Here is a 12,588-nt window from a genome sequence, read left to right on the forward strand (position 1 = left end):
GCACATTCTGCATGGAGCACTGGGTGTTATGCACAAACAATGAATCATGGAACACTTCATCTAAAACTAATGATGTAATGTATGGGGATTAACATAAGAATAAAAATAAATAAATAAATAAATAAATAAATAAATAAAAAGAAAGGAGGACAGGGCAGAGGAATGAGCAGGAAGAACTGGGTGATCCGGACAGGCTTCTTGGCAGAGGGAACACGTGAGGACAGAGGCAATTCCTCAGGACAGCCAAGGACACGGTTCATTCATCCAGGTAAGGGAAGGCGGCAAGGACCGTCCGGGGAGAGGGAAGAACGCGGACAGCGCCGTGTGCTCATGCGCCGTGTGCGCAGGAACGTCCAGTCCGGCTCGTGTGAAGGCCTCAGCGCAGGGCCAGGCGCAGGGGCTGCGGCCCCCACCGCCTACAACACTGCGGCAGACGTGAGGTCCGCAGCACGATCCAGATCCGGTGGGGAAGCGCAGAAGGAGGGTTGCAGACAGGATGGTGGAGAGGCCTGAGGGGCACAGTGGGTCCCAGCTGCAGGAGCACAGCCGACCGAGATGGGCAGTCCCCTCCACGCCCTGGAAATGGGGTGGCATCAGCCCTGTGTGGGCAACGAGATCAGATAAAGCAGAAGGACTGACCTTTTCAACCAGGTCTTCAGGGGCCTGTTCCTCAAAGAGCTGAATTTTGTCTTCAATGCACTTCCTCAAAAGGTCTATCTTGCTTTTACTCTTGGAGCGCGGCTTTCTCGCCTTGGACTGCTGCTGGAGGGCACAAGAGAAAACACGGGCAGGAAAGTGACCACCTGCAGGTCTGTGCATGCCCTATGTCTCCCAGAGCCGGGAGGGGCCCCTGTGGCCCCAGAGCTGCAAGTTGTCTTCAGCTGGACAGAGGGGGAAAGATGTACACTTGCCTGAACAAGCTCAGTTCGTGGGCCCTCGGTCCACCAAAGGGAGAAGGACTCCAGCTAGCAGAGCCAAAGCTTCGCCACCAGACAGCACAGCCAACCCGGGTCCTCCTCCTCCCAGCCATGGGACCTCAACCCATCAGCCTCTCTGAGCAGGGGACCCGACTGAAGAGGTCCCTGTCCTAGTGAAGCCATGTGGAGCCGCTCTCCCTGCTGGCGCCATCAGACTCCACCCACCACCTGCACCTCTGCTTTCGGCCGACGGCCCTCGGAAGGGAGCCAGGCTCAGCCAACCCTGCCAGCCCTTCTGAGCATTTCTTCTGCAGGGTATTTCTTTCTTTCTTTCTTTTTTTTGAGAGAGAGAGAGTGCATAAGCATAAGCAGGGGAGAGGGAGAAGCAGGCTCCCTGCTGAGCTCCATGGAGCCAGACATGGGGCTCAATCCCAGGACCCCGAAATCACAACCTGAGCTAAAGGCAGACGTTTAATGGTCCGAGCCACCCAGGTGGCCCCTCTTCTGCAGGGTATCAAGCGAGCACAGTTCACACTTGGGGCAAGTGTATCTGCTCCTCTGAGGTAGAGTGCAGGGCCAACTATTTCTAAACCAAGCACCCTAAACAACTTTAGAAACAGGAACTTAATTCCTGCCAGGATTGGCCCTCGATCAGCTCCAAAGCAGGGGAAAGTGAGGTCCACACCTCACTTTACTTCTATGGAAATATCTTTATTCATTGTTCCAAAACTTAAAAAAAAAAAAAAACTTCGCTATTCTGTCCCTTACTCTCTAACTACCATCATCTTATAAATCCTGCACTCTTCCAGGAACAGAAATAGAAAAAACCCTTTTTTTTTAACATGAAAGAACATAAAAACTTCTAAGTTGTTTCTACATCTCACTGTTTTTTATTCAATATGGATACATCTGAATTTTTTTTCTTCCCCTAAAGGAAAACAGTGGGTTTCAAGTCAGAAAATACCAGCCCCAAGCCCAGTTCCACCACCCCCTCCCTGCTTTAGTTGGTCCACTTTTCCTATGCTGGTGGGTTTCTCTTCTGCAAAATGAGCAGAGAAACGTACCTCCTGGCACTGCTATGAACATGCATGGGATCACCTAACCTTAAGTGCTTTGAATATGTGTTCAATCCCAACATAGTATCACCTCCAGGGAAGCCCGACATCTTGCATACATTTGGTGGTTGGCCGGCTCAATCACACGCACTGCACACCTACTATGCGCCAGGTACTTTCTAGGTGCTGGGGACAGAGTGGTGAACACGTCAGGGACACAGACAGTGAGCAGGCTGAGAAACCAGGACATTTCAGTGATCAATTACATGAAGACATGGACCACAGCCATATGATGAATGCCTGGGGACGGGGGTCTTCTGGATGGGTGCTCAGGGTGGACCTCTGCGGGTAAGTTGAGCCGAGGCTCGAACAGACCACAAAGAGCTGGCCCTTGATATTCTGGGGAAAGCATGTTCCTGGCAGAAGAAATGGCAAGTTCAAAGGCCTTGTCTTAGGTTGGGTTCCCCATAGGCAGAGCCAGAGATGGGGTTGGCTTGTGCATGGTTTCCTGAGAGAGGAGCTCGGAGCAGCATGTGGGGAGTCAGGGAACCAGATCAGGAAGGGGAAAGAGCCATGCAGGGCAGGGGGTCTCAGGAAAGTCTAGCCTTGACTGCTCCATGGGGGCGCTCCGGAGCAAACACGGCACCCAAGAGTGGTCTGCCTTTGAGGCACGTAATAGGTGCTCAAAAAAGGCAGCTGTCGATCAGCTGTGAGAAGCTCCCTTTTCCTAACCCACCTGAGTTGACGTGAGCATCCTCCTCGTGCCACTTAAAGAAGGGGCCAAGCTTCTGTACCCTGAGTCGGTCACTGGGCGTGGCTGAAGGAGCAGGAGGGAAAGAAAGAAACCTCTTGGGCCACGGGGTGCCCCTCTGCCCGGGGCCAGGCCCAGAGGAGGGTGCAGGTGTGAGCCATAAGCAGCTAAAATGCAGGGCCCAGGAAGGGGGTCTGGGCCGGGCACCTAAAGGTTAGGACAAGCTTGGCAGTTCCAGGAGTAGCCAGATGCTGATACGGCTGCAGAAAGAGAAGAGATGAGCCCAAGGTGGGCGGCGGGGTCAGAGCCCACAGCATTAGGGGTGGGAGAGGCCCCGTGTCTATAATCAAGGAGTGGCTGGGACAAGCCTCTTACCTGCAGCTCAGGGGCAGCCAGGGCCTGGTCCAGCCTCAGGAACTCTGCTTCTCGCCAGGCAGTCTGAAACTGCTGCATCAGGACACGGGCCCGGATTTTGGGCAGAGCCAAGCTCCTATCCATCTGAGCGAAGCAACCGTGAACTTCCTGCCTCATCCTGAGCAGCTCCTCTTCAGACAGGGAGAAGGCTGAGGAGCAGAGCTTCCTGGAAAAGCAAGAGAGGGAGGCAAACCATAAGAGACTCTTAACTCTAGGGAACAAACTGAGGGTTGCAGGAGGGGAGGGGGTAAGGGGATGGGGTAACTGAGGGATGGGCATTAAGGAGGGCATGTGATGGGATGAGCAGTGAGTGTTATGTGCAACTGATGAATCACTAAATTCTACCCCTGAAACTGAAACTACTAATACACTATGTTAACTAAATTGAATTAAAAAAATTTTTTTAATAAAAAAAGGGGCACCTGGGTGGCTCAGTCGGTTAAGTTTCTGCCTTCAGCTCAGGTCATAATCTCAGGGTCCTGGGATCGAGCCCCATGTCAGGCTCCCTGCTCAGTGGGGAGTCTGCTTCTCCCTCTCCGACCCTCCCCCCAGCTCCTGCTCTCTCACGCTCTCAGATAAATAAAATCTTTAAAAATAAATAAAATAAAATAGAGGAAATGGGTGGGGGGGTTGCTGGGGGTGGAGAAGCTAGGAATTCAGAGCAAACTCCATTCATTAAATCCATGTCTAGAAAAACCCATCATGTCTTTAATTGTGCGTTCGTTCCACAAGAATCTCTTGCGCACCTAATGTGTGCTGTGTGGGACACACCATCATGCTGGAGAGAAGTTACAGCTGGATGAGGCCAGGCTGTGAGGGTGTCCACGGACAGGCAACAGGCCTCCCAGCCTTCCTGATGGGGGAGAGGGCCTGCTTCTGCTTTAGAAACAGACGTGAAAACAAAGCATCATCTGCCGAGCCTGCTCAGTAGCACACTACGTAAGGGACAGTGGCCTGGAGAAGAGATGCCCAACTCAGCTCAGGAGGACAAGGGGCAAGGGGGGCCTTGCGCTGGGTTTTAAAGGATCATGACCGACAGCCATCATGCAGAGAAAACCCGTTCCATGCTGGGAATATGCTGAGTGATTTACTGCTAGAGGCTGACCTGTGTCCCCCGCAAAGATGTCAAATCCTAACCCCCAGTACCTGGGATTGTGATCTTATTTGGAAACAGGGTCTTTGCTGATGCGAAAGTAAGATGAGGTCATAATGGAGGAGGAGGGGCCCTTCACTGAACATGACTGATGTCATTGTAAGAAGAAAGACCCGGGCGGGCGCCTGGGTGGCTCAGTTGGTTGGGCGGCTGCTTTCGGCTCGGGTCATGATCCTGGAGTCCCTGGATCGAGTCCCGCATCGGGCTCCCTGCTCGGCGGGGAGCCTGCTTCTCCCTCTGACCCTCCCCCCTCTCATGTGCTCTCTGTCTCTCATTCTTTCTGTCTCAAATAAATAAATAAAATCTTTAAAAAAAAAAAGAAGAAAGACCCGGGCACAGGAGAAGGGCTCGGGACCACAGAGGCACGGACTGGAGTGAGGAAGCAAGCACATGCCAAGGATGGTAGCAGCCCCAGAAGCTAACAGAGGGGCAAGGAACAGATTCTGTCCTAGTGTCTTCAGAGGGAGCCTGGTAACACCTTGCTGACACCTTGATTTCAGACTTCCAGCCTCCAGAGCAGCAAGAGAATACTTTGAAACCTCCCAGCGTGTGGAACTTTGCAACCCCGAGGGAACAAATACATTTACCTACACCATTGCTAATTTTTCCCGCAACTCAGTCCTCCGCTTACCGATAAGAAGATGGAAGAATCCTCCCAGTCTTCCTTTCTGCAAGGCCCACAGCCCACTCTACAGGGGAGGCCGGTCACAGGCTCACAACCCCACCTCTCCAGGGAGACATGAAGGGAAGTCTGCTGGGGACCCCTGCACAGAAGTTCCTCCCAGAGCCAGGAGCAAGCAAGTGACCTCTCCTTCCTACTTTGGGCAATGCGTGTCTGTTCAGTTGTTCATCTGACAAATATTCTCTGTAGACAAACCCAGATTTGTTTGGTATTCTCAATGTCCAGTCAACACCGGCTGGGTCAAATGTGCCCTGTGGATGCTTTAAATGCAGACATGCCTGCAGGACTACCGTGGGAGGCCACGGCCAGCCCTGCCACACCCAAATCTCAAGGAGGGAGAGCGGGACTGCAGTTTAGCTAGAATGTTCTCCCCTGGAAACAGAATAGGACCTTCCAGCTGACATGGGCCTCCAGCTGGACATAGTCTGAAGGCCCCAGGCCCATGTCTCAACACCCCATCTTGGATTTCTCACGACAGGGGATGCACCAACTTTTTAAGCCCCAGGAAAGGGCACCTGCTCCTTTGTCCTTGACCTCTTGGAGAACCTTCGCCCCATGTGTTTGCAGGTGTGTGGAATCCAAAGTGAAAGCAACTCTGAAATGGTTGAGTCATTACTCCTGCCCATCCTCAAGCCGATCGGCCCTCTGTGGTCTAGTCTTGATCCTTTGCTGTGTAGACACCCAGATAAGACAGAAACATAGGAGCTGGGCAGGGTCTTTGCCCTGATGGAGTTTAAGATCCAGGCAGGAGCTCAGGAAAGATGTCTCAAAGACATGCTTTTCCTGGCAAAAACATGCATCCTTATTGATTCCTACTTTCCTCAACCAGGTTTCGAGCAATTCTATCCTGCTTGAAATCACAAAGCTTCTAAAAATGTGTTTCCCAAAACGATTGTGCAAAACCATTTTTACATAACACCTCAGAAATAAAGGCTGCAACCTTTTGGAATCTTAAGTAAGCAAAGCAGACGAGCAGACACACACTGTGGGCATTGTTCTTTGACCCTCTTCAACCCTGAGAAAAATCATAAAGAGTTTTCTGATAGCAAGGTGAGAATTCTCTTTTTCCATTGAATGTCTAAATCAGCGGTGGCTCTGGTAATACTCTCTGCAAAATGGATCCAAATGAAGTTGCAGAAAACGACCAGCCAGTAATGGGAATGTCAAGTCTAATTCAGATGTTTCAAAGAGTCCAAAGCCGGCTGGAGCATGTAAAAAGACTTTGGTGGGATGCGTGCTGAACTGAATCATTACTTCTGAGAACAATTCGCAGGAATAAGAAGTGGCATTTAAGGATCTGATTTTTACGGGCTTGGAGAAAAGATAGCATCTTGTGTGCTCAAGAAAAAAAAACACTAACAAAGCCTGGGAAGTAAACAGAGACAGAACCCTAAAGATAGAGATGAGGAGGAGCCCAGAGACGGCACACTCTCTCTGCAAACACCCAGGGACACGAACGGTGGCCAGGTCAGTGCTGGGGAAGAGCACTGTGTAGGAGGAGAGAAGAAATGGTCGAAGCCAGACAGATCCTGTCCCACCAGAGGATAATGCCAAGGAAGGATGGGCATGGCGGCAAGATGCTATGGTAATGATGCCCCACCAAGGGGCAGGTGGGAGGGACCACCGATGCCCAGCACACAGCATGCTGGCCCAGCAGAGAGGGGAGACCAACCGGCTGGGCAGATATGCTGGAAAGGACTCATTCCCTCCTGCCGACCCACAACATCCCCCAAACACTCCTGTCCGTGCAACCAGGTCCAACAAACAGGGCTCTGGATTCAGAATTAACGGTGTGCCTAAGGTTCAGCTTAAACTGTGAAGCGTCTATACCCAGAAAAGGATACTAAATGAGCATAAGCTTTGTTTGTTTCTTTGCTTGAACAGGTTGTTTGGGTTTGTCTGTTTGCTTAAATTTCTGGGTTGGTTGGTTGGTTTGTTGAAAGGAAAAGCAACTTTAAGGAATGCTGATTGGGAGGTCTGTTTGGGAAAGGGAAAAGAAGCTCTCTGTCATTGCCAAATGGGTACGACCATATCCTTGGAAGGAAACAGTGACTTAGTTGCTCTAAATAAACAGACTGAGTAGATGGTGGTTATGGGTTATTTCCCCTGTGCTGCTAGTGATGGTTTTAACTTTGTTCCTTCACACCAGTCACACCGGTCTCCCCACTTTAACCCAGAAAAGGACCAGGACCTCCTATCAAGCTGCTCCTCCCTGGGTCTTGCCCCCTCTCAGCAGAGCGCCGGTGGCCCTTGCCCGCTCATCTCCGGCTCCCAGTGCCAGGTTGGTGGCTGGTGTACATAGCAGTCCTCCCTTGGAGCCTGGCGAAGATCTGGACCCTCCAGTGTACCCGGAACGGTCACCTGCCCATGCTTGCTTGTCCTGATCGTCTCTTTAGGTGTCTGCTCTCCTCCTGATCATCTGAGCTCTTCCAGCACAGGAATAATGGCGGCAATGCTAGCAGCCATTACTTACTAATCACCAACTGCAGATCAAGGGTCGTGTTAAAAGATGTAAATATATGAACTCATGTACTCCCTCATCAATGCCGTGAAGGTGACCTCTTGTTAGACACGGTTGATGACCTAACCCAGAGCCACTTCCTTACGCCTTGTCTGCTCAGTGTCTGTCTAGAGGGGTTGCCCTCCAACGATGTTGGGGACAGGAACACCCCTCACAGCCCAAGGGGGGATGCTGCAAAGGGTCTAAGGCAGGAACGGGCAAACGATGGCCTGCGGACCAAGTCCAGCCCCTCCCTGGCCTGTTTTTGTTCATAAAGTTTTATTAACACACAGTCAAGTTCATTAATTTACAGACTGTCTATGGCTGCTTTCTCCATACCATGGCAGAGTTGGATAGTTGCAACAGAAACCATGTAGCCCTCAGACACTACACTTATCGGCGCTTCATTTAAAAAGTTGACAGCCCTCTGGTCTCCGACAGTCACGGTCACTTCATTCTCCTTGCCGGTGAATGGTTTCAGCCTGGGCCTGTGATGTAGTCCTGACCAGTGGTATCAGAAGGGGTGATGGCTCAGATGTTATAAAGAGATGATGAGTGTGACACCTGGAGCCACAACAGCCCTCCTGAAACCATGAGGGAATGAGCCCAAAGACCAAGGTGGCGCACTGAGGATAGTGGAGCAGAAAGACCATCAGAACTGGGTCCTTGATGGAATTATTGAGCCACTGAATCAAGACAGGAAGCATTTACCACTTGACTCCCATCTTATAAAATAATTTCTTCACCTTTTATCAACCCGACGGTATCGTGTGCTGCCAAAAGCACCCTAAATGATTTAGTATTATTTAAGGCAAGACAGATGAGGCTCTAGAGGTTAAATAACTCTCCTACACTCAGACAGTCGGTGGTGGTGCTGGGATTTAAATCTAGGTTTTCTACTCTACACTGGCCACATCTCACTCTGCTCGACAGCCCCACACTAGCCTTGTTTGGAGCTCCTTCAGTTTCCAGTCTGATGGGCCAGCCTCAACTGACTGCCAAAAGCTTTGTGGGTCTCTGTTACACCAGGAAAGCTGACCCATTTGGGCCATGCCAATCTCAGTCCACACGGAGAGCTGGTAACTACTGGCAGGAAGGGCAGGGCCGTGGGGCTCTGGCCCCTCTGGCATGTCACTTCAGCTGGTCCTCTGCTCTCACAGCGCCCCCTGTCTTTAAAAACAGTAGCTGTGCCATTTATCCAATGTTTCCTAGTCATATCACCAGGAGAGTCGGCCAGCTGTGGCCCCGACATCCTACTCGGAGGTTACGTCGTGACATGGTTCTCAAATTAAGAATGAAACAAATAGCTCAAGCACCGCATCAGTGAACAGAGGAAGGGGCCCAGTGAAGAGACGGTGAGGGTAACCTCCCTGCTAGTTCTGCTCCCCACTCTGCTCCCAGGTAAGGCCCCTCATCGACCGAGCTTCTGATCAAGGGGTCCCGGCGCAGTTTCCGCTTATGCGGGAGTAAGCGGGTTCTAGCTTCCCCCCAGTCACATCCTCCCATGGGAACCCAGGGCACCTCACCCTCTTCTTGCTACAAAGCCTACCTCCCACCGGCCCTGGCTCCTCACGCTGCAACCCCGGGGTGGCCCTCTCCCCTGGGCTGCGAGTTCAGGTGACCATGGACCTGCCGTCCCCACAACCACGGGCCGGCCCCTCCCTCCCTGGGGGCGGAGGAGGCTGAGGACACTCACATGAAGATCAGGTGCTCCCAGCGTCTCAGCTCCACCTGCTCCTCCGTTGAGGCCTCCAGAGCGTCGTCCTTCAGTCTCTGCCTCACGCTCTGGACACCCTCCTGGTCCCTGTCCCTCTCCTCACCCTCGAGCTGCTGGGCCCTGGCAGCCAGCCCCCGGCTGTGTTCTTCCAGGATCTGCTGCAGGAAGAGCCAGGGCACGCTGCGCTTGAGCAGCTCCTGGGTCATCCCCGAGTTCTGCAGGCGCCGCAGCTCCTCGGTGGCCTTCTCGGACAGCGACAGCATCAGGGCCCTGAGCTCCTCCAGGGCGGCCTGGTCCAGACGCTCCTGCAGCTCCTCCAGCACGGCGCTGTGCTCCGCCAGCAGGCTCCCCCACCGGCCCAGGTACTGGCTGGCGTCCTCGGCAGCTCGCAGGGCCTCCCCGAGGGACAGCTGTTCCTTCCGCTGCTCCTTGTGCTGCAGGGGTTTGAGAGAGGAAAACTCAGTGGGGACAGGCTTGGCGCACACAGCCCTCTGGGGAAGCCCGTGGAAACATGTGCAGGAGGCACAGAACGGTGACGGTCTTCTCCCAACGATCTCACACAGAGAAAGGTATGCTTAAGAAAGTAACCCGAAATAAGGGCACCTGGGTGGCTCAGTCAGTTAAGCATCCAACTCTGGGTTTCGGCTCAGGTCATGATCTCAGGGTCGTGAGCTTGAGCCCCGCGTTGGGCTCCTCACTCAGTGGGGAGTCTGCTTGGGATTCTCTCTCTCCCTCTCACTCTGCCCACCCCTCTCAGTTCACATGCTCGCTAAAAAAAAGAAAGTAACCCCAAATAGAGTGAGAGCTCTATCTGTTGAACATGTATTGGACACATATTTATCGAGTAGGTAAAGCCCAAGAACAGACCACCAGGGTTCCAAGCCTGGCTCCTTTGTGGATGAACTGAGGGACCCTAAGTGAACATCTAGAACTCTTGGTGCCTCCACGTCCTCATCTGTAAAATGGGGCTGATCTACCTCACAGAGTAGTTGGGAGGACTCAGTGAGTTGTTTAATACGTGTGTGGTTCTCAGAGGCCTGCCCGGTGCACAGTTCACGTCAATGAACTTCTGTTATTCTGTGTCCTGGGCGCAGAGGACCTGCAGCTCGCGAGGTTATAAGGGGAAAAAACACCCTGAGATCTGTGACAGACATTGAAATGAGGAGGTCAGGAGAGGTCTTTCCGGAAGGAGATCCGAGGGAGACCTGAGGGAGGAGGTCACACCTCAGGCGGGTTAAGATACGGGGACACAAGATCCCTGGGGAGAGAGCTATAGGCGTGAAGACCCCACGGGGGATGAAGAAACCAGACAGGCATAATAAAGATGTCCATCGTGCTGGGATTTCTCAGAGCACTTGCAGGCAGTCTCCATTCTGTGTTGTGAGGACATGGGATGGCCCAGGTGGCCAAACAAGGTCACCATTCTACCACTATTCATCAAGCACCTACTGTGTGTCCTCAGCATCGGGGATACGGCATAAATCTCTGCCTCTCTGGCTCCGTGGAGCTACCTCCTAACTGTACCACTGACAGATCGATCAGCAGCGGCAAGAGTATTCACAGAGGATCACTGGAGTCTCTGCAGCTCATCCATCCTTCTAGATCCTACCCTTAAATCAGGCCTGACCATCAGAGAAATGTGGCCTTGGGCCCCCCTGATGTCATTGCTCACATACCTTTTGCAGCATCTCTCGTCTTCTCTTCAGGATTAATTTTTGGTGCAGCTTCTTCTTCTCCTGTTTTAAGTCATTGTCCAGCTTCTGTTTGATGGAAAAGACTTCTGTTTGAGCGCGCTCCAGCAGCACCTCCATCTGCTCCTCATCCAGGTACCCTGCTCTAGGAGAGAGACGGAGGTGGGTGATGCACTCTCCAGACCCACCCTTAGCTCGCCTGCTGCGGTGGCTGGACATTCGTCTCTGCGTTCGTTTGGTCTGATCAGAAAAAGTCTTTACCTGAAGGAGCAGGAGCAGAACGGGCAGCTAAGAAGGGCAAGGTCGGCGTCCCTAGAGCCATGCCCAGAAAGCTCAATGCTAGACACTGCCTGTTGTTGGGGCAGAGCCTGGGCAAGAGCTCTAGCAGACAGTGATGCTCCGGGGACCACAGCACTCCAGGTACAGTTTTCCAAGAGGAGACGGTGGGTTCGGAATTGCTGGTGACAGGATTGTCACCAGCAAAGTCCAATAGGTAAATGCAGGAAATACTGCATAGGGCCAATTCTTCATGCTAACCTGGCTAGCCACAGGGCACCCACATTAAACACTGTGTTTGGGTGTGTCTGGGAGGGTGTTTCCAGGAGAGATTAGCACTTGAATCGGGGGACAGCCCTCCCCAGAGTTGGGGGGGCACAGCCAATCCAGTAGGGGACCGAATAGAACATAAGGTGGAGGAAGGAGGAAATCTGCCTCCTTTGTCCTGCCTCACTGCTTCAGCTGGATACCTCATTTCACCTTCTCCTGCCTTCGGACTGGGATCCCCTGGTTCTCAGGCCTTTGGACTCAGACTGAACTACACACTGGCTTTCCAGAGCATTCCAGAGTCTCCAGCTTGCACGTGGCAGGTGGTGGAGTCCTCAGCCTCTGTAATTATGTGCGCCAATCTCTCATATCTATCTTACCGGCTGTTTTTCTGGAGAATCCTGACCGACATAGTCTGTTACTACCACGATCACCATGACTAGTCCCAGTCTGTCTGCATCACTGGGCTGGGCCCCCTGCTTGGCACAGGTAGATACCCATGGATGTTTCTTGAAGGAGTGAATATATAAAAATGAATGAATGGTGGATACATACTTTAGAAACATGTCTGTGCCAACTTTTAATTAATTAATTTTTTTATTTTTATTTTTTAAAATATTTATTTATTAGAGAGAGAGCACGTGAGCCGGTAGAGAGGCAGAGGGGGTGGGTGAGGGAAAGAGAGAGAATCTTAAGCAGATTCTGTGCTGAGTGCAGAGCCCGGCATGGGGCTTGATCTCATGACCCTGAGATCCTGATCTGAGCTGAAACCAAGAGTGGGATGCTTAACCGACGGAGCCACCCAGGTGTTCCTGTGCCAACTTTTTAAAACAGAATTGAAAAATCAGAGCTAAAACACACCTCCCTGGTAACTGCTCACAACAGTACAACCAACGGTCAGGTGCTTCAACTCAGGGCAAAGAACTGTTTCTTTCCTTGAGTGAATATTAATCAGGAATGTCAAGGCAACTGCAGTGACAAATTCATTAGCATCTTCGGGTAGCGAGTGTTCACGTAATCTGCACCTTACAGAATCCTCATTAAATAGGGCAAGAGAGCCGCAGAGTCCTAAAAAAATTACCAAGGTGGCAGAACCAATTCTTAACGCCACAGACTGTCCTGGGAAAGCCAACTTCATAGGCATGCCTCTATTTATTTTAGAGCT

At 52.0% G+C, this 12,588-nt stretch overlaps 1 protein-coding gene across 7 annotated transcripts in view; it reads right to left on the reverse strand.

Moving 5' to 3' along the window:
- EVC2 (EvC ciliary complex subunit 2) overlaps nt 1-12,588 on the reverse strand; it is a 124,793-nt gene that overhangs the window by 31,996 nt on the left and 80,209 nt on the right. For 6 of the 7 annotated variants that reach the window (XR_014143104.1, XR_014143103.1, XM_081812643.1 and 3 more), the window contains 4 exons: nt 10,866-11,025; nt 9,169-9,623; nt 3,099-3,303; nt 640-762 (listed from right to left, as the gene is read on the reverse strand). Coding sequence is in view for 5 of the 7 variants with exons in the window: in XM_081812643.1 (XP_081668769.1) it covers nt 640-762; nt 3,099-3,303; nt 9,169-9,623; nt 10,866-11,025 (943 nt within the window). In the remaining 2 variants the exon portion in view is untranslated. The remainder of the gene's footprint in view (nt 1-639; nt 763-3,098; nt 3,304-9,168; nt 9,624-10,865; nt 11,026-12,588) is intronic. The other variant, XM_081812641.1, reaches the window with a different exon arrangement.

The sequence above is a fragment of the Leptonychotes weddellii genome, chromosome 2 (genome assembly GCF_054177405.1).
Source record: "Leptonychotes weddellii isolate Sample4059 chromosome 2, ASM5417740v2, whole genome shotgun sequence".
Classification (NCBI taxonomy): domain Eukaryota; kingdom Metazoa; phylum Chordata; class Mammalia; order Carnivora; family Phocidae; genus Leptonychotes; species Leptonychotes weddellii.